This window comes from Hoplias malabaricus, chromosome 1, assembly GCF_029633855.1.
Source record: "Hoplias malabaricus isolate fHopMal1 chromosome 1, fHopMal1.hap1, whole genome shotgun sequence".
Taxonomy (NCBI): domain Eukaryota; kingdom Metazoa; phylum Chordata; class Actinopteri; order Characiformes; family Erythrinidae; genus Hoplias; species Hoplias malabaricus.
Genome location: NC_089800.1, coordinates 64,044,571 through 64,063,585, shown reverse-complemented (window position 1 = coordinate 64,063,585; position 19,015 = coordinate 64,044,571). Strand labels below are relative to the sequence as shown.

Genomic DNA, 19,015 nt, shown 5'->3' with positions numbered 1-19,015 from the left:
TGAGCAAAAGTGCACAATGCCCAATGCCAAGTGCTGGCAACAAGGGCATAAAGCACCCCAGCACTGGGCTTTCCATGTTCTCCAGCGTGGTGGAGCTCCATTTCATACTTGGGATGAGTTAGAGTGGTGTTTAGAGTAGTGATCCAAAACTAATCGTTACCCAAATACCTAAAAACTAATGTTCATATGTCTGCCATCAACTCATCATTTTCCAACATGTAGTGGAAGGACTATCCAAAAGAGTAGAGAATTAAACAGCGTTATCTAGATTGGGTACTTATGCAGGATATTGGCTGGTGCTCCATCACTCCAGAGAATACTGTTCCACTGATGCACTGTTCAGTGCCTGAGGGCTTTATATGTCTCTAGTTGACAAATGGCAGTGAGCATGATGACCTGAGGCTTGTGTAGTGTGGCAATTCATTTCATGTTTTTATGAGAACATTTGGATATATGTGGTTCTGAAGCTTGATTTGTTTTACAGGAATGCACTGTATACATTCTTTCCCTTCTACAGAAAGCTCTATGCCATTCCTAATTATTAGTGCTATTGAAATGTCTAAAGAAAACACTGAAAATGCTAAAAATACAGCAGTAGGAGTTTAAAAGTGGTGTGTAAACAGTTCAGACCACTGGGGATAAAACTGATAAGAAAGCAAGAAAAGGGTTTTATTTATTGTGTTAAGCGGATTAACGAAGAATAAAAGCTTGCTCATCAGTCGTATCATATATTTGTGTGTGCATGAGTGAGTGAGAGAGAGAGAGTGAGAGAGAGAGAGAGACTGGGCCCTCTTCTCGTGTCAGTTAAACTGGCACACTGTTAGCATTCATCCTCAGTTCAGTCAGTCACATGCAAATATTAGACTACAGAACGCATGCACTAAACAAAAACCAACATCAAAAGACAAACAAATGTGTGTGTGTGTGTGTGTGTTGTGTGTAAACAGTCTCAGGTCTTTAGTTCTGAATGGAGGAGGAGGGGGACACTGGGAAAAGACACAAACACACACACACACACACACACACACACACACACACAAAGCAAAACAAAACCTCTCTGCTTTCATCACAGCAGCCTTTCATCTCTACAAAACAACACTAGCCAGAGTGTGAGTGAGGGTGAGAGAGAGAGAGAGAGAGAGAGAGAGAGAGATGGATTTTTTTATAAGGAAAATACCTTAACACAGCCATCCGTATCCATTTAGCACTTTGCAGCTAAGCTAAAGAGCTACCAGGTCCCTCTTCACTGTTTAACCAAGGTAGAGTAAATGTCCTCAATATTTTAACCTGGATTTAAATCATTTTTTCATTGTAACTTCACTGTCAGAATGTTTCATATTTTGACTTTTTTTCCTTCTTTGTGTTGTACAGTTACCAGTTTCAAGACACAAGGCTTCTGGATGTTCCTCTCTTTCTATATGCACTTTATGCTAACGAGTTGAGTGTTAACCAAACTGCTGAACAGTGGCTTGACAGCCCATGGTTTTACGGCTCAGAATATCTATATCTGTCAGCAGAGGAAGTGAAGACTGGATATCAGGGTTAGTTTGTTTAAAATAAAAAGCTAAAACTCAGGGATGGGACCCAATCACAAAGCAGCACAGCCTCAATAGACCAACACATTACTCAGAGATAATTATACACTAAATATGAACAGAATAGGAACTGAATTCCTTTACTCTCTGATATTTATACACACACATAAATGCTCAGGACAGTACACACCCAGCCCCGATGCTCAAATCTACAGTCTGATTGCAAGAAAAAAAAAACAAATACAGCAGCAGTTGCATTCACAAAAGCTGCGTCTACATAAATCTAACTAAAGAAGTGTTGACTTCAGTTTAATGCTGATAGTTTTCTTCCTCCTCTGCAGGATTTGGCTCTGCCCGGGGGAGAGGGGGATGAGGCCGAGGCGGTCTTTTCGTTTAATCACAAAGTCTTTTCGCGAGGCCGCTTGATTCTAATGCGGCTAATTAGCAATCGGCAGCCTCTTAATTGCATACATTAGTGGCGATTGGTGGTGGAGATTAATTCTAAATATACCCGGGCAGGCAGCTGGTTAAGATGCTGCGGATTACTGTACGGACTGTACTTTTCCACTTAATTAGATACGAAAACGAGTCGGTGTCGAGGCAAGGCAAGGCAGAGAGATGAAGCGAGGCTCTCCCCGGACTCTAATAAAGTGACCGAACGACACACACTCTCACAGATGGAGTGACATTAACAACTGGGCCATGGAAGCCATTTCAAACAATGAAATATCAATATTTACATTTTAATTACCCTCCTCTCTTCTCTCTCTCTCTCTCTCTCTCTCTCTCTCTCTCTTACTTCAGGTATGAGTAGGGAGTTTGCTGCAGAACCGCTTCTATTCTTTAGATAAAACTTTACTCTAAAAACTGAAACAGGGCTGTAAAGAGCTGATGTTTTTTAGTTACATAAACATTAGTGTAGTCAGTTACTGATGTTGCCAGATTAGTTCTGGATCAGAAATCATCCAAATATTTTTGGATGGAGCTCCATGCTGAGGCCTTACACCCTATTTGCAGACTTCTGGCATTGGGTATGGTGACCTTAGGGTCATGTGCAACTGCTGTAGAGTGTTACATTTCATTTAATCTATGGATATTACAGACCTTACAGAGCTGAATCCACTCATTATAAGAGGGTGTGTACAGATATATTGTATTTTCCTCCTTCAAAGCAGTACAACACCAGGTTTTGTAGCTGTTTACAAAGTTGACTTCTTAAAATTCTAGGCCAAAACCTGGTCTTTCAGGTCTTTGTGTGAATACTGTCATTTACAAAAAATGTGGCATTCCTTCCAGAAGAATAGCAGAATAACTTCCATAACTGGAACATAATATGGATAATCACTGTCATGCTTATCATTCCATATAACAGCAAGAAAATGCCAATCGTCACAACAGAAGGAGGTTTTCATTTATTTTGTAGGGGATTAGATGCCTCTTAAAACCTGATTACGGCAGAGTAGGAATGTTGCATTTCCTTAAACACACACACACACACTTCAAACAAAGAGAGAGAGACATAGAGACACAGAGTCTGAGCTTAAAACAAGCTCCTAATGTCTCTGAGATGAGACGAGACAAGATGATACCCCCATTCGCCGGCAATGAGCACCTTTTAATTTCTGCGAAAGGCACGGCTGAAAATCTTAATTAATTGTTTCATACTGCTTGGGGGTCATTATGCAATGCAATAAAGGCCGTGTAATTATGAAATTTTACAGCCATTACCGAGCCTGATAGCTCGTATTTCATCATCAGCCGAGAACCCGATGGCTTTGCGGCGCACCATCACGGTTGATGGACTACGGAGAGATCCATCAGGGCCCGAAACAATAAGCCAAGCAGGCCCCTGCTGTAATAGCTGCCCACAGATGAAGCGACAGATAAAGATAAACTATAAATCCCACAGAGCGGATGCTAAGGAGGGTGGGGGCCACACACTGCAAACAAAAATGCTCCTCCAGTGAACGAAATCGTTATAAATCTGGTTAAATGTATCTAATATTTCCTTACTTCTAGACTGTTATAAAATGAATCCACATGTTTCAGATGTTTTTGTTTGTTTGTTTGTTTTATTGTTTTCTCTGCTTGGATAGAGTCTTATTGCAGTTACGGAATTGAAGCAAATTACGCTCTTCCTATGAATCTTGTGTTAGTAGTAAAAATACAAGTAAATTCCTTATATTGTGCATTCACGAGCATTAATATCCATGACATACATAAGCCTGCATAGCTGCTTATAAATAATATTAAATACATACATGACATTACCAATGAAGCCAGTATTCACAGTGCTTAACAAATGCATTTGTTTATAAGGTGTTATTAATAGTGTGGTGAGTGCACTGACGTGAATTGCCTGTTGTAACATCATCCAGGTGGATACTGCACATTGGAGGTTGATGAGGCGAGTCCCTAATGTCCCATAAATTGTAAAGTGCTTTTATAAGTGTATAAGCTGTATATAAATGTAACTAAGTTAATGTTAAGTGTTATAATGCATGACATAAGCTTGTATGGTTGCTTAAACGTTGTTATAATTGGCATTTTATAAAAACAAGTGTACTTGACTTACAATATGCCAGGTAACGCCATAAATCATCTTATGATAAGAACATTAGAAACGTTACAATGCTCATGTTATGAAACCTGATTAAGTGTAGTTATTTATGATCATTTATGTCAGATATGAGGTCATATGTATGACATATTGATTATTTTGAATGCAGAAAGTTTTCTTTACCATTATATTTTAGTTTTTTTATATGAAAATATCACATTTCCTTTATGTTTTATGAATAATAGATCATTGATATTACCTAGAATGACAAATGTCTGTTTATGTTTATTTTAATACATATTACAGTTTCTTCACTTTTGACTTAATGTTGATTAAGTGCTCTGAGCTGTTGGAGGATGTGCTATATAAATAAAATATTATTATTAATATTAGTATTATTATTATAAAAATACTCGCTTTTCTTTAACATATATTGAATATTAAAGTTTTCACCTCCTACAGCAAAAGTGGTGATATATATTTATGTGTGTGCTTGAGTGTGGGTGTGTGTGAGTAAGCAAACATAGCTGTACATAAGGATAAAACGGGAAACAAAGAGACTTCAACACACACAAAGAGAGGAAAAAAGAAAATACATAAATTGAAATACAGCGAAAGACCTGCATCATGACATATTGCTGCTTTGCGAGAGAGCGAATAATAAAACAAAGAAACGCATGAAAGCATACATCATGACACACACAGGAGCCTATCTGAGCTGTGGAAAAATGCAGTGGGGAGGAAAAGAATGGAGAGAAGACAGAAAGAAAGAATATGCTGATGCAAGTTTGCTGGGCCTCAGAACTACAGAGGGCTTACTGTAGTCTCTACCACAGGGATTCAACAAAAGGAGCAGAGAGTCAGAGAGAGAGAGAGAGAGAGAGAGAGAGAGAGAGAGAGACGGGAGAACGAGAGACACACTCAGTAAATGAAAAAGGAAGACAGAATATTTTGTAGGCTAGCATATATTTGAATTTGAATTTAAATTCAAATGTGAAAAATGATGGGAAAAGAGGGCCACTTAGATATAGACTATTTGATTCCCTGCATATGTGTGTGTGTGTGTGTGTGTGTGTGTATGGGTGTGGGTGTATGTGTGTGTTTGTGTAACAGAGACCAAAAGGTGAGACTGAGAGGGAAATATGCATACTTTACACTTACTATCCGTGTGTGTGTGTGTGTGTATTAATTGACACGTTTAAAAATATATTTTTTCCTGTACATATGTACACATATACACACACACACACAAACACATACCTGCATGCATACTATACACATATAATTCCTGTGAATATATGTATGTGTATATTAATTGACACTTTTTTTTTTCCTGTAAAATAAACACAAACACAAACAAAGCAACCCGCACAACACATACACACACACACACAGACACACAGACACACGCACAGACACGCTCACACACGGTTATAATTCCTTAGTACCAGTCAACAGCTCGAATCCAATCCCATTTTCTTGTCTGTTTAGTGTCTGATGGAGAGGATCCCCCTCTGGACTCTTTTTTTGGGGTGGGGGCATGGGGGTCATGTTGGGTGGATAGGGGGGTTATTTGCTGGGTTATTTTGGGCCCTGAACTTTACATGAACCATGAGAAAAAAATAATGTTGTGTGATGACAAGCCTGTTGTACCTTGCAGTAAATCTGCTTTGGGTGCTGGAGCTGACTGGAAATGGAGTTGGGTTTTTTTTGCGTAATTACATCCATCTATCTTTATTTCTATCTCTATATTCCCGCAGCGAATCGCAAATTGAAAATACTAAAAAATTGACTGCGGATAGCTAATGATTGGCGGCGACGAGGCGGTGATTTATTGGTTACTTACCGATGTGACACATTTGCATCTTATTAGACGCAGATTACTCGCAGGCTCCTCTCAGATGATGATGATGCCATTCTCTCCCTCTATATTTTTTCTGTTTTTTTTTTCCTTTCGTGAACCGTCTGATGGATTGATTTGATTTGCAAATGTAATCAAACTAATAAGAGGGAAAATACAACCCATAATGCCTTGTTTTTTCAACTAGCAATCACAAAGGGACGCCCCCTAAAAGTACGACTGCAGAATGTGTGTTATCCTTGTGGAATTTACAAGTGAAATAATCTTAAACCTAGTCAGTCTATCTAACAGTTCTCATTCTGAGATCATTGTAAGACAATTATAAAATACGTTCCCAACATAGTGAGATCATCTAGTTTGAAACACAAAGAATATCTAGAAAAAAGAAATAAAGTACACTATCAGATTGAGAAATATAACAAATATTGACTAGATTTCAGATTAAGGCGTAACAAGACATTTTGCAGGGTGGCGTAGTGAATAACATCGCTACCACTCGCCCAACTCGGGTTCCAATCCCAGCTCAGGTGAGAACACCAATGATTATTTAAATCTGTTCTAAACATAAACAAAACAGAATGATTACCGTCACATGCCGTTTTGTTACAGCAGTACTTCACAAATCAAATTTGGCCTTTATGAAGAGAGACACATGAAACACACACACACACACACACACACACTGAGAGCTGTGATGTGAAAACAAACACAGGTGCTCGCCAGCGGAGAATAAACTCTGTAAAAACGTGACTCGTGTCAGTCCCATTCCCTTCATACCCAGACGGCCTGTTTGTTTTTGACACATTACAGATTCATCACTGCTCTGTGCACTGTGGTGTTTTCTGTGGGTAAAGACAACTAAATGTATCACTCTTTAAAATAAATGTCCTAGTGCCATAGATCACAAGATTTGTGTTTTATTCTGCACTATTAAAGAAGAAGTAAACAAATTATCAAGATGTTAAAACCCTATTTGTAGTTTTTACACGACTCATGCTCTATACAACACACTGAACATGTCGTCATCTAATAATAATTAATCATTTAAAAACTACATTTAGCTGCACTCAAGTATAACGTATTTAATACAATTCACTATGTTATTTAAAGTATTTAAAATATTAGGTCAGCAAACCCTAAAATGTAAGAAATAAGTACGAAAAGATGGTTTCTCACAACAACAAACCACATGTGGTCCTGACACATAGAGGAAATAACACAATTAATCATATCACTGTTAAACACATCTGTGTTACACTAAACGATGTGTCAGTGCCGCATCATGCAGTATTCGTTTATGTTACTCTAAGGAATGCATATTTATAAAAATAGCAATAATAAACACTGTTGTTTCTGAGAGGGAATATACAGCTGCTGTTCTGGATTCACTGCTATAGAGGGCATTGTTTCTAACTTTACAGGCCTGCTCCAGCACGGCCCTTACTCAAACTCCAGAGCTGCAGTATAGTCAGAGGAAGTCTTTCCACACGATGAGGATGAATACCGCATCTATATAACTCTATAAACACATTCATACCACGTCATGTAGTGCATTCACAATATATGATGAACATGGCCATGAATATTTATAACACAACTGTTAACATAATTTATCTAATAGCGTTCACTAATATATATGGTACTAATAAACCTATTTAATAATGTAAATAGTACTAGAACTCAGTTAGGATTAAGGCCTTATAAGCTGTATTGATGAGCTCATCTCATTCTAAGTGAGGCATAGTTTACAGCCACTGCATTTTGAACATTCACAACAAACTATCCATCTGTGTGTGTGTGTGTCTGTCTATCTGTCTGTCTTTCTCAATCTCCTGTTAATTAATCTCCTCTCATCATGTGTTAAACTGCTGAGAGAGAGAGAGAGAGAGAGAGAAAGAGAGAGAGAAAGAGAGAGAGAGAGAGTCTGACTGGTGAAATCACATGACACGCATCCAGTAAGCGAGTAATCAATAATCAATAGTGTCCTGGCTGTGGGATAAAACTAAAAATAGAGTTTAGAATTGCATTAAATGGAAATCACATGTTTGTCAGTGTGTGTAATCTTTAAAGGACAGCCTGAAATGAAATGGGTTGCTCTGGAGTAGCTGCAGATGATCATGTGTATAAAGCAACCCAGCATCATGTTGGGAGTTGACTAAAGACCAACATCTGTCCTAATAACTGTGACTTATTTATGCATAAGAGGAACACTGCTAAATTCAGTAATAATTTTCAGTAGTCCCAAAGACCAGTCAAGAGCTTGGTGACATCAACTAACGACACAGTTAAAAGAATGTTACACCACCACAGAATTTGGTCGTGTACTGTACGTTAACACCGCAGTATTTGCAGAGTTTTCCAGCCAAGTTCTGTGTGTGTGAGGCTTAACTTAGTTCATCCCCTTCTCAATTAGTTAACCAAAAATGTTCAAGAAGGTGTCGTAAACCTTTGTCACATATGTGTGTGATTCACAGATGCTGATGACATCATCATCAAGGACAATGGCACATAATTAAAAAATGTTAAATCAGCACTGGCTTTGGTTGTTTACTGTATGTGTACACACACACACACACACACACACTGCACACTCTGTCATATTTGCTGTGTTTTTCCAGCCATTTTCTGCGAGTGTCAGGCTTAATTTAGTGTGTCTCACTTTGCTGAGCGAAACCCCGGATAAAAACAGTGAGGATTTGATTTGCTAAAAGGAGCTTAGGGCGTCTATTAATCAATATTTGTGGAGTGTCAGGCTGGGGGCGTGACAGACAAGCCCTCATTTGGAGATTGGTTGGACAGCGGGGGAGGGGAGGTGTGTGTGTTGTTGCAGGGCGGGGGTGGGGGGGGTTGTACTAAAAGGGATCCTTCTAAAAATTACATCACTGGAAAAGATTCAGTACTGGACCATTTCCAGTTGCATTTTATTCATCAATTAAGGGTCATTTGGTTCACTGACTTCATGAGGCAACTACAAAATCCGGTATGTCCAAACATATTTGACACCCTTTATAGTAACTGAATTCAGGTAGTTCAAATATAACTACAGCCAAATAATTTTTTTTCCAATAAGAGCTGAATTGTATGGTTTTGTAATGATAAAATATATACCAGTGTTCCAAATGGTAAAAAAACAAAAAACCCAAAACATGTATTGTGGTCAGTTCCACCTCTGCAGTGACCCTCAGGTTCAACTCTCAGGTTCAACTGCTATGGGCGTAAAGTATGCAAATTAGTGAGCCAGTGTTTTTTTGACCGATAGCGCTCTCCGCATGCCAAGCTGGAGGATAGCGTCCACTTGCACTTTTACTCAACACACTCCACTGCACCAGGCTGGTTACACTCAGGTTCATTTAAATAGCCACTCAAAGCTTGGGTCACTCTGCCCAATGCCAACCGCCTGCCAGTAGGAAATCAACTCCTGCATGTGGGCTGTGGAGCAGCAGAACTGTGTTCTCTGGAGCAATGGAACTCCATCCAATGCTTTTGATTTGGAATCCAGAACAACTCAACCAACATCAACTTCGTTCCAACATCTTGTTTAAAGTCTTCCCAGAAGAGTAGACTGTTACTGGGTCGTGTTAGTTTGCAAACCACTGAAAGCAGAAAGTGTTGGGTAATTGAGAGGAGAACACTCTTGAGCAAATGTGAGCTCAACATGAGCAAAATCGGAATAAAACATTGTTTTTGAGCAAGTCCTGAATAAATCCAGAGTTAGACCACAGCAATTCATGGACAAACCCTGAGCAAATCCAAGGAAATAGGGAGCAACACCTAAACAAATCCTGAGTAAACACTGAGAAACACCTGAGCAAACCCTGAGCAAATCACAGGAAATACTGAGGAACATCTAAACAAATCGTGAGCAAATCCTGAGTGAACACTAAGCAAATGACAGGAAATACTGAGCATCACCTGAACAAATCCTGAGTAAATCCTAAGTAAACCCTGAGCAACACCTGAACTAATCCTGAGTAAATATTGTGCAAATCCTGAGCAAATCTGAACAAACCCTGAGCAAATCCCAAACAAAAACTGAACTGAAACGAGAACAACCCTGTGCTAAAACTGAAGAAACCTGAGCAAACGGAGTAAATGGAGCACCTATGAAGCCCTTATGTATCATCATATAGAAGATTAAAGAGCTGAGAAGAGTAACTTGCAGCCTGAGCAAACCAGAGCAAACCTGAGTAAAACCTGAGCATTCTATAAATCCCTGGATTTCCCGCTGCTGATTAAGATGTTCTCCCGAGGCCAGGAGCACTGAGGAATGAAATAAATAAACGGAGCAAATAACAAAATAAAAACACGGGAGATCAGCTGTAGCCCCGGGGCAGGAGACTGAGGCCGTTTTCTTTAATTCTCTTCGTGTGTATCGAGGCCCAGGGACTAAGCCTGCACACAGGTCGAGCAATAATAATGACGCCTCGGTGGAGAGGAGAGATGGGCGAGCGAGAGCTTGGCGTAACGAGAAAATTTAAATATTCTAATCCAGCACAACAACCAGTGAGCACGTAATCGTCTTTATTACACACTGTGAAAGCTATAGCTGCTGCATTAGACTCATGGTCTCCTGGCTCTGACCACTCTGTTTCCCCTTACACACACTCTCTCTCTCTCACATACACACACTCTCTCATGTTTTCCCTGCTCCTTCTTGCTCCCTCCTTTTCCGTCTTTCTTTCCCTCTCCCCCTCACTCTTTTTACTTCTTTCTCCCTATCTCTTTCACACTCTTTACCCCCACCCCCATCTACCCCATACCCCCGACTCTCTCTCTCGCTCTCTTATATGTGAAGCTATTACAAATGCACTGGTCCCCAACAATAGAAGAGTAGTCAGCAGGAGGAGGAGGAGGAGAGAGAGAGAGAGAGAGAGAGAAGGGAATGAAGTGAAGTGTGGCAGTACCTCAGTATCTACATAAAAGAGATTAGAGACGACAGGCCCCCATTTACAGCTCAATCATATTGTGTTAGCACGCGCTTATCCGCGGAGAAAAAGAAGAATTGAAAGAGAAATAAAAGGAAGAGAAAGTCCCCAAGATAGGGGCCAAGAATGGGAGGAAGCCTGAGCAATTTCGGACGCCATAAAGGGCTCCATATAAAAAGAAAGAGCAGCAAAAGAGCCGTCCGCCGGCGTGTCCATTCTCACGTCAAGTGAAGTGCGACTGGCTCGCCATTGTGCTCCTCGCCGTCCGATAAGAAACACCACAATCGCACCACAGCGCGGTTCTCTTTTATTATTTTTTTTTTTATTTCGCCCTCGCAAAGGAGAGGTGGAGAGGAGGTGGTGAAAAAGCTCTAATTCTATTTACAGATAAAAAAGAGGCCTTCAATTGGGGCCCTCCTTTTAAAAATGCCCCTTGTGCAGTGACATGAAGCTTCAAAATGCCTTCTTTTTACATAAAATCATTCATGGTCATACAGGAGAAATGACTTTAATGTTTTACAAATAAAAAAGGGGGAGCTATAGAAATTTATATATAAAAAAAAGAAATTAATGTTGCTAATATAATACCACTGGACATTTTAACAGCCTGGAAGAGAACGGCAGCTGCCCAGATCTGTCAAATCAGCTGCGTCGGCTAGCACTGTTCACTGAACTGCAAGCTTCAGATGGCTGAGCTACCATAGGCAAAGGAAGTGGAGATCGAGCCAAACTCTTAGAACATTACACCACACTGGAGGTGGAAGTATGGAAATATTCATGAAAATAGAGATAATAAGGACAAGGTATGGAGATCTTAAGGAGACCTCTTGTTTTTCTTTATTGTGGGGGGTGGAGGGTCCTTGGCCTACAGAAGCATGTAAATGAAGTGGAGAGAGAGTGAGAGCGAGTGAGAGCTCGATCTTTGCGTCTGAAACACAGTCTGCTTCATTATCCGGCGAGGCAGGGCTCCGTAATGCTGAGTGATGTTTAAATTAGTTTACAATTTTGCTGCTGGAGCCGGGGCCGGATCTTAAGCGAAGGCACTCAGAAGTGTCAGGCGCGACGCTAACGCGGCGAAACAAATCTCTGCCCCACGCTCCACACACCTAATGACTTCAAATTAGCCCCCGCACACGGCCTGACAGTCTGCTACCACGCTCACCAACACAGACGCAGCATCATGAGCCATAAATTAGCTCTCAGGGCTCTCTCACTCTCTCTCTCTACTGAATTCTCAATCCAGACAGAAGGAGAGGCTGAGGAGTAGACAAGGAGTGGTTGTGGACAGCTAACAGAGAGCAGCATCAATGTGATCAGGTGCTGACGTTAGATGATTAGGATCTTTCCTATATTCCATTCCCTAAAAAAAATATCAGACGTGGCTTCATCAGTCTAAAGAACACAGTTCCACTACGTCACAGCCTAGTGCCTGGGGGCTTTCTGGCCCTCTGGCAGACTCTTGGCATTAGGCATAGAGGCCTTTTGCTCATGTGCAGATGCTTCAGAGCATTCAATATCATTTCATGCTTTTCTGCAGAGATTAAACACATTGTCTGTGTCAGCTCTGAGACCTGTCCAGCTCAAATCATACCATCATCTCTCTCGCTCCCTCTCTCTCTCTTCAGCCGAGCAATTACTCTCAGCCCAATGCCACCGCATAGAATGGGAGTTATCTCAGGCGCGCTCGCACACACACACACAAACATAATGCTATGTGACAGAGTTCCTCTGTTTACATTTGCCGCAGATTGAGGCGTATGAGAGGTGTATATGAAATGGACATATATTTCCATACAGCCAGCGGAGAGTGTTATTCTGCCTGAAAAAAACTCCTCCAAAAACTGTCAGAAACATCATTACTGTCAGTTGTAAATGAAGAAGAAGGGTCCGGAGAGAGAGAGAGAGAGAGAGAGAGGGAGAGAGAGAAAGGGAGGGTGTGAGAGAGAGACATAAAAAAAAAAGCAGAAAAGTGGTGGGGGTGAGAGAGACAGAAAGACAATGAGAGAGAAAGAGAGGGAGGAGAAAAGAGTGAGGGATGGGTGTGAGGCAGCAAGCAAGAGGAGAGTTTAAGAGAGGGAGAAAAAAGGAGAGAGTTTGATAAAAGGGTGAAAGAGTCACACAGTGTGTATGGAAGAAAAAGACAGAAAGACTGAAATAGAAGAAAGAGGGAATATGAGTGTAACAGAGAGACAGAGAGAGAAGCACAGTATTTCAGACAGAAACTAGTCAAAAGGTTGTACAATATGAAGAAGTACAGCTGAAGAATATGAGAAAGGGTCAGAGTAAGAGAAAGAGACAAAACCAACAGAAAAAAGAGGAAATAGAGACAGTGTGAAAGAAAGATAAGTAAAGTTTCAGAGTATAGATAAATGAGAATTGAGACAAAAGAAAAAAGAGAGGAAAGACGAAAGAGAATGGATGAGAGATAAGAGCCTGAGTGAGAATAAGAGCCAAGAAAAAAAAAACCAAAGAGACAAATACATATGCAAACATCCCTCTCTGAAACCATCCACCAATTTCACATCTCTCTCTTTGTCTATTTTCTCTAAAAACGTTTTATTTCTTCCTCCTCCTCTCGTTCCGACAGCTGGCCACCTCTGGGCCACGCTCTCTCTTCGGAGAGTGGAGAGTGGAACGGAGCACGGCTTGAGATTAAACACAAAGAGAAGGCCTTTGTTAAGCAGATTAGTGTAAATTCCTCATTCGGCAGACTGCAGTAAATCAGAAAGTGAGAGAGAGACAGAGAGAGAGACACAGGGTAGAAGAGGGAGAAGAGAAAGCGCAAGTTTGAGGAGGGAAGGAGTGGTGGAGGGAGAGAGGGGAGGTGGAGAAAGGGCCACTTCTTTCAATCATGGTCACTGGAGCCATTACTGTTCATGGCTAATGTCGTCCTTTCAATCCTTTCAGCAGGTCCGGCACTAAGGCGACCGGGCAGGAGAAAATGGCCCACGTCCTTTAGACTCCTGCACTGAGGAATTAGGCTAAAACTAAACAAATTGATCTCATTTCCTCTCTGCTGTCACACGGGGAGAGAGAGAGAGACAGACAGACAGAGAGAGAGAAAAGGAGAGAGAGAGAGAAGAAAGAGAGAGAGTAAAAGTGCTGACCTCATGAGTGTGTCAGTGGTTGCCATGGTGATAGTCTCTGATTGACAGGATGTAACTTAGCTTTAAAGTCCTGAACAGGCTTTATTCAGCTTGTGGATAAAGACCCCAAAAGCCAAAGGTGGGCACAATTAGTGATAAAGTGGCTGGCCTCAGTTACACATATTTAAACAAGCTTATATTTTATTTTAATCCAGCAAACTAATCCAATCAATGATCTCTGTTGCTCTGCGTATGCCCCCTTTCACCCTGTCCTTTAACTGATCAGGACTCCCACAAAACACAGCAGGCTTTGCCTGGTGCATCATTCTCAGCACTCTGCAGATTCTCAGATCACTCACAATCTGCCCATTGGATGCTGTTGGCTGGTGAACTGTTCTCAATCCAGTAGCGACAGTGAGAGCTTTAAAAACTCCAGCCACGCTTCTGTGTCTGATCCACTTGTAGAAGCACAGCACACACTAACACAGCAGCACCACATCAGTGTCACTGCACCTCTGAGTATGATACCTGCTTTGTGATGGTCCTGACCTTTAAAGAACAAAGTGAAAGGGGGCATGTATATGTTAAGTGCATCTGTATGGTCAGTGGAGCTGATCAAACAGACAATGAGGGCAGAAACAATGTCATTTAAAATGTCTCTGTATAAAAGCATCTAACACATACTGCACATGAAATGTAAATAAATATGGAATGACTGTCCAAATCATGAAGTTATACATACATCGTGTGCTGAATGTGAACACACACCTTCATAAACATTGTGTATGTTCATCTGAACTGTGACCTGAGTGTATGTTGTATTACTGTTGTGTCTGTTCCTACCAGGGATGTGCTTAGCCCAGCCGATATTGACGACCAGCTCACGGTCGGCCAGGTCGCAGAGCGTGGTCAGGGCCTTGATATCGCTGTCCGGCACCGTGGGGTCCGGCATGGCGTAGATCTTCTCCGGCTCGGCCACCAGCAGGTGGGACACGATCTTGTTATCTGCAAGGCAGCCAAAGGGGACTGTGTTTGAGCACCGAGGAGAAGACAGAAAACAGAGGAGAAGAAAAGACAGAATGGGATTACACGAGGAACGCTCACAAAAGGAAAAGCCTGCGTTCATTTCATCAGCAGAAAGATCAGATCAACAGCAGCTATCGACTCCCTGCTCGTCCTCCAGCAGTCGTTAAAACAACGCCAGCTTTTCTCCTCTCAACGAATGCTCTCCCTCATTCACTCTGACACTAAATTGAACTACAAGCTGTTTTCTTTCCTTTCTTTTTACTCTGTTCTCTTTATTGCTGCCGGTGCTCATTTTGAAAGCTCAGGGGGGGAGAGAGAGACTGGTTAAAGCATAGTCTCAGTGGTATTTGCCATATGATTTATTTAAACAAACACAAAAACATCCAGTTTATTAAGATTACGCTGCATGAAATCAAGGGCCAATTACACATTTCTGAATGGTTTAGTCACTGTGTTAAGCATTATTCTTTATGAGTCAGTATACCGTTTATAATCTACATTTAGACTCAAATTATTTTAGTGTATAACTGGCAGAGTTGTATTCCTGTAGGGTGAAGTTTATAGCTTCATTGTAGTTGATCACTTAAAACTAATAATGAGTTATTACTACTAATAACAGTAGTATAAATAAATAAATAATGATTTGTTCCACAGTGTATTTTTGCCACTGAACATTTGTATGGAATCAATATTATTTTCAGAGGTCAACACATTCTGAACACTCTGAATATGTGTTGCATATCGATTTAATAGGTGCTAACTAGGTATGTGCTTAAGAATATGGAAAAGAGCTCAATGCATTGTTAAACTAAAGCAATAAACCCAGAACACACTCGACATGTAGAAGCTACAGGAATAAAAAACAGCCCGTTATACGCAATGTGTATAACAGCCTTAACAACGTGTTATGCAACTTTTAGTGACTTTTGCCTTTAATAACTGACCACCAGACATACCAGTAAAGGTCAAACCATTCATGAGAGTGTAATTATGGCCTTATACAGCAACGACAAAGAACATTAATAAAGAAATAATATCCTGGATGAGTTATTCTGGCCATAGAGACACAGAGGCCCTGTCCACACTAATCCAGATATTTTTTCTAAGTTTTTACATTTCGTATCTGTATTTTGACTCCCATCCACACATTTACAGCTTTTCAGATCACCAAAAAACCACAGCTTTTCCAAACTGATTGAATCACAAAGCAGCTTTACAGAAAGTGAGAATCAAAACTAAATTTTAATGAATATCCCCTGTGAGAAAGCCAAAGGTGAGAGTGGCAAATCTCCATCGAGGCTTGAGAAAGAAACCTTGGAAAGAGCCAGGACTCACAGGGGAACCATCCTCCTCTGGTCGCATTCTAAACAATGGTGTTTTGATTTAAAACTGCAGGTAGAAGCAGCTTTGGAGTCTGTATAGGTAGCTTTTTGAAAATGCAGAAACAGAAAGAATACTTGGTGACTGTCTCTTTATATTCATGTCTTTATTAACTATTTGATTTTGGAGATTGATTAAATGTTGACAGCTGAATATAACTTCATTTGTACATGACACTGCATCACTGAGGCACCAGAGTCCAGGCCTGGTGGGACTAGCAGCTGACTGGACAATTTTGAGAAAGAAACTGCAGAAGAGTGATGAGAACATTTTCAAATGTGAATGGCACCACATGTCTTTAAGTGAACAGACCCTTCCTTATATGCAAGAGAAATCAATAGTGATGATATCATCTGTCAATGTTGTGTACGCTTTACTCTGGGTCTGGTGTGATCATGGGGAAAAGGTGAGTTGATTTTGTATGTCATGTGGAGGAAGATGTTTTTCAAAACCTGTGGTGAGTTTGATTGTGTTTATGAGACTAGAGGGGGGAAAAAAGCCTTAGATTTCAAGCATATCAGGATTTGTGTGGACAGGGCCTCTGAATACAAAAATAACATCTTTCAAATCACATTGGAAATGTGTTGAAGAGGCTGGAAAAAGCAATTAGTGACAGATTTACCATTAATTTTGTGTTTAATCATCTATAGCAATGCAATATGATAATCAGGCTCAACCCAAACACAACAAAATAAAAACCTTTGGGCTTCAGTGTGGGTTTGAAGACACACACACACACACACACACACACACACACACACACACACACAACTGAATTAAAAACAATTAACTGCCCTTACAAAAAGAAGAAAAAGAGAGAGACAAAGGCAAAATAGAAATGTGTTGTGTGTCCTGAATCAATAGACCCAGTCTCTCCACTCCTGGGGACAGAGAGAGAGAGAGAGAGAGAGAGAGAGAGAGAGAGAGAGAGAGAGTGTGCAATGCAAGTGAGCCAATAGACAAGGGATAGGTGTTTGATTGTGTGTGTGTGTGTGTGTGTGTGTGAGAGAGAGAGAGAGAGAGAGAGAGGCAGGCTGTGCTATCTCTAGGTAAATCTTATTTAATGTTTCCCTAATTAGAATCAATGCAACCCAATTTCTAAGCCCCCATGCCTTTGTTATGTGCAAATAATCGATCAGGAAAGCAGCGGCCCCTCCCTCCTTGTGTCGGGGGGTTGGGGGTGGGGTGGGGGGGGGTGGCAGGGAGAGGACACACTGCCACACTACACACACACACACACACACACACACACACACACACACACATCCTCAATCTGTACACTCTATGACTCCAAGTTTGTGAGCACGGGCTCTTCCTGTGTTCTGTTCTAAAATGAATGCTATTAATCAGGGGTTTATTCCATTTTTACCACAGTAACAGTCTCTGTGTTTCTGGGAAGTCTTTAGGCTGGATGCTGGAACACTGCTGTGAGGCTCTGATGACATTCAGACAATGATGGGGAGCTTATACCTTGATGGTGGGCTCTCGACATTGAGAAAGATGACCTTGTGCTCATGTGCAGCTGCTTCAGAGCGTCATGGTTTTCTATAGGGATTATACCAGTGGTGTGCGTACATCTGAATGCATGCAGCTTATATTAAATAAAGCCTGGATTCAATCAGTACAAGGTGTGTCCATAAATGTTTGGACATAGAGTGTAGTAGTGTATCATGTTTCTCAACTGTCAGAATAAAATCAAAAGCTCTCTGTCAGGCGAAGGTATAAGGAGAGAAAGGAAAGGAGATGACAGTAATGAAATTGGATGAGAGCTGGACTGTGAGAATAAGCCCTGGAATAAGTTGGTGTCTGGACAGATGAAAAATAAAAAATGAAAATAAAGCGAGCCCTGGCAGAGTGAGGGATCAACAGGATTAGGGGAAGGTTATTCAGAGCCCCATGTTTCTAATATGATTTCCGCGGCCGTAATAATTATGATTATTTCTGCCGCTATCATGCATAAAAGCATATTGTATTCTGGGAGAATATGCCAGCATTAAGTAAAAAGGCTTTAGGGCCAAATCTGTTAAGCGCTGCCGTGCTGTCTGTTTGCCTTTAACAAGCAGGGGAGGGGAGAGGGAGAGAGAGGGAGAGAGTGAGACAGAGAGGGAGAGAGCGAGAGCGAGAGAGAGAGAGAGAGAGAGAGAGAGAGAGAGAGAGAGGTTTGATGTCTTTGCCAGATTGGATTTAATCCGGATTAGGTCTCTCTTTCTCTCTCTCGCTCTCCCTCTCTCTCTAACACAAACACACACACACACACACACACACATACAGAGTCTATTGGCTCTGTCGCATTGCACATCTGTCTCTCTCTCTCTTTCTCTCTCTCTGACACACTCTTTCTCTCTCTCTCTCTCTCTCTCTCTCTCTCTCTCTCTCTCTCTCTCTCTGACACACACACACACACACACACACACTCACCCATCTATTGGCTCTGTCACATAGCACATCTGTCTCTTCTATCTCTATCTCTCTATTCCCTGATGAAGTGGAAATGACTACAATCTGGTAACTGAGTCTACATTAAATAATACTAGTATAAATGTAATAAAATAAAATAAAATAACACTTCATAAAATAATTAAATATTGCTTTTTACATGTAACAGCATATAGCTATCGTACAGGTGAAGGCGATGCAGTTAT

At 40.9% G+C, this 19,015-nt stretch overlaps 1 protein-coding gene across 5 annotated transcripts in view; it reads right to left on the bottom strand.

The window, feature by feature from the left end:
• esrrga (estrogen-related receptor gamma a) overlaps positions 1-19,015 on the bottom strand; it is a 161,256-nt gene that overhangs the window by 22,154 nt on the left and 120,087 nt on the right. For 4 of the 5 annotated variants that reach the window (XM_066681455.1, XM_066681430.1, XM_066681439.1 and 1 more), the window contains one exon: positions 14,811-14,993. In XM_066681455.1, coding sequence (XP_066537552.1) covers positions 14,811-14,993 — 183 coding nt within the window. The remainder of the gene's footprint in view (positions 1-14,810; positions 14,994-19,015) is intronic. The other variant, XM_066681446.1, reaches the window with a different exon arrangement.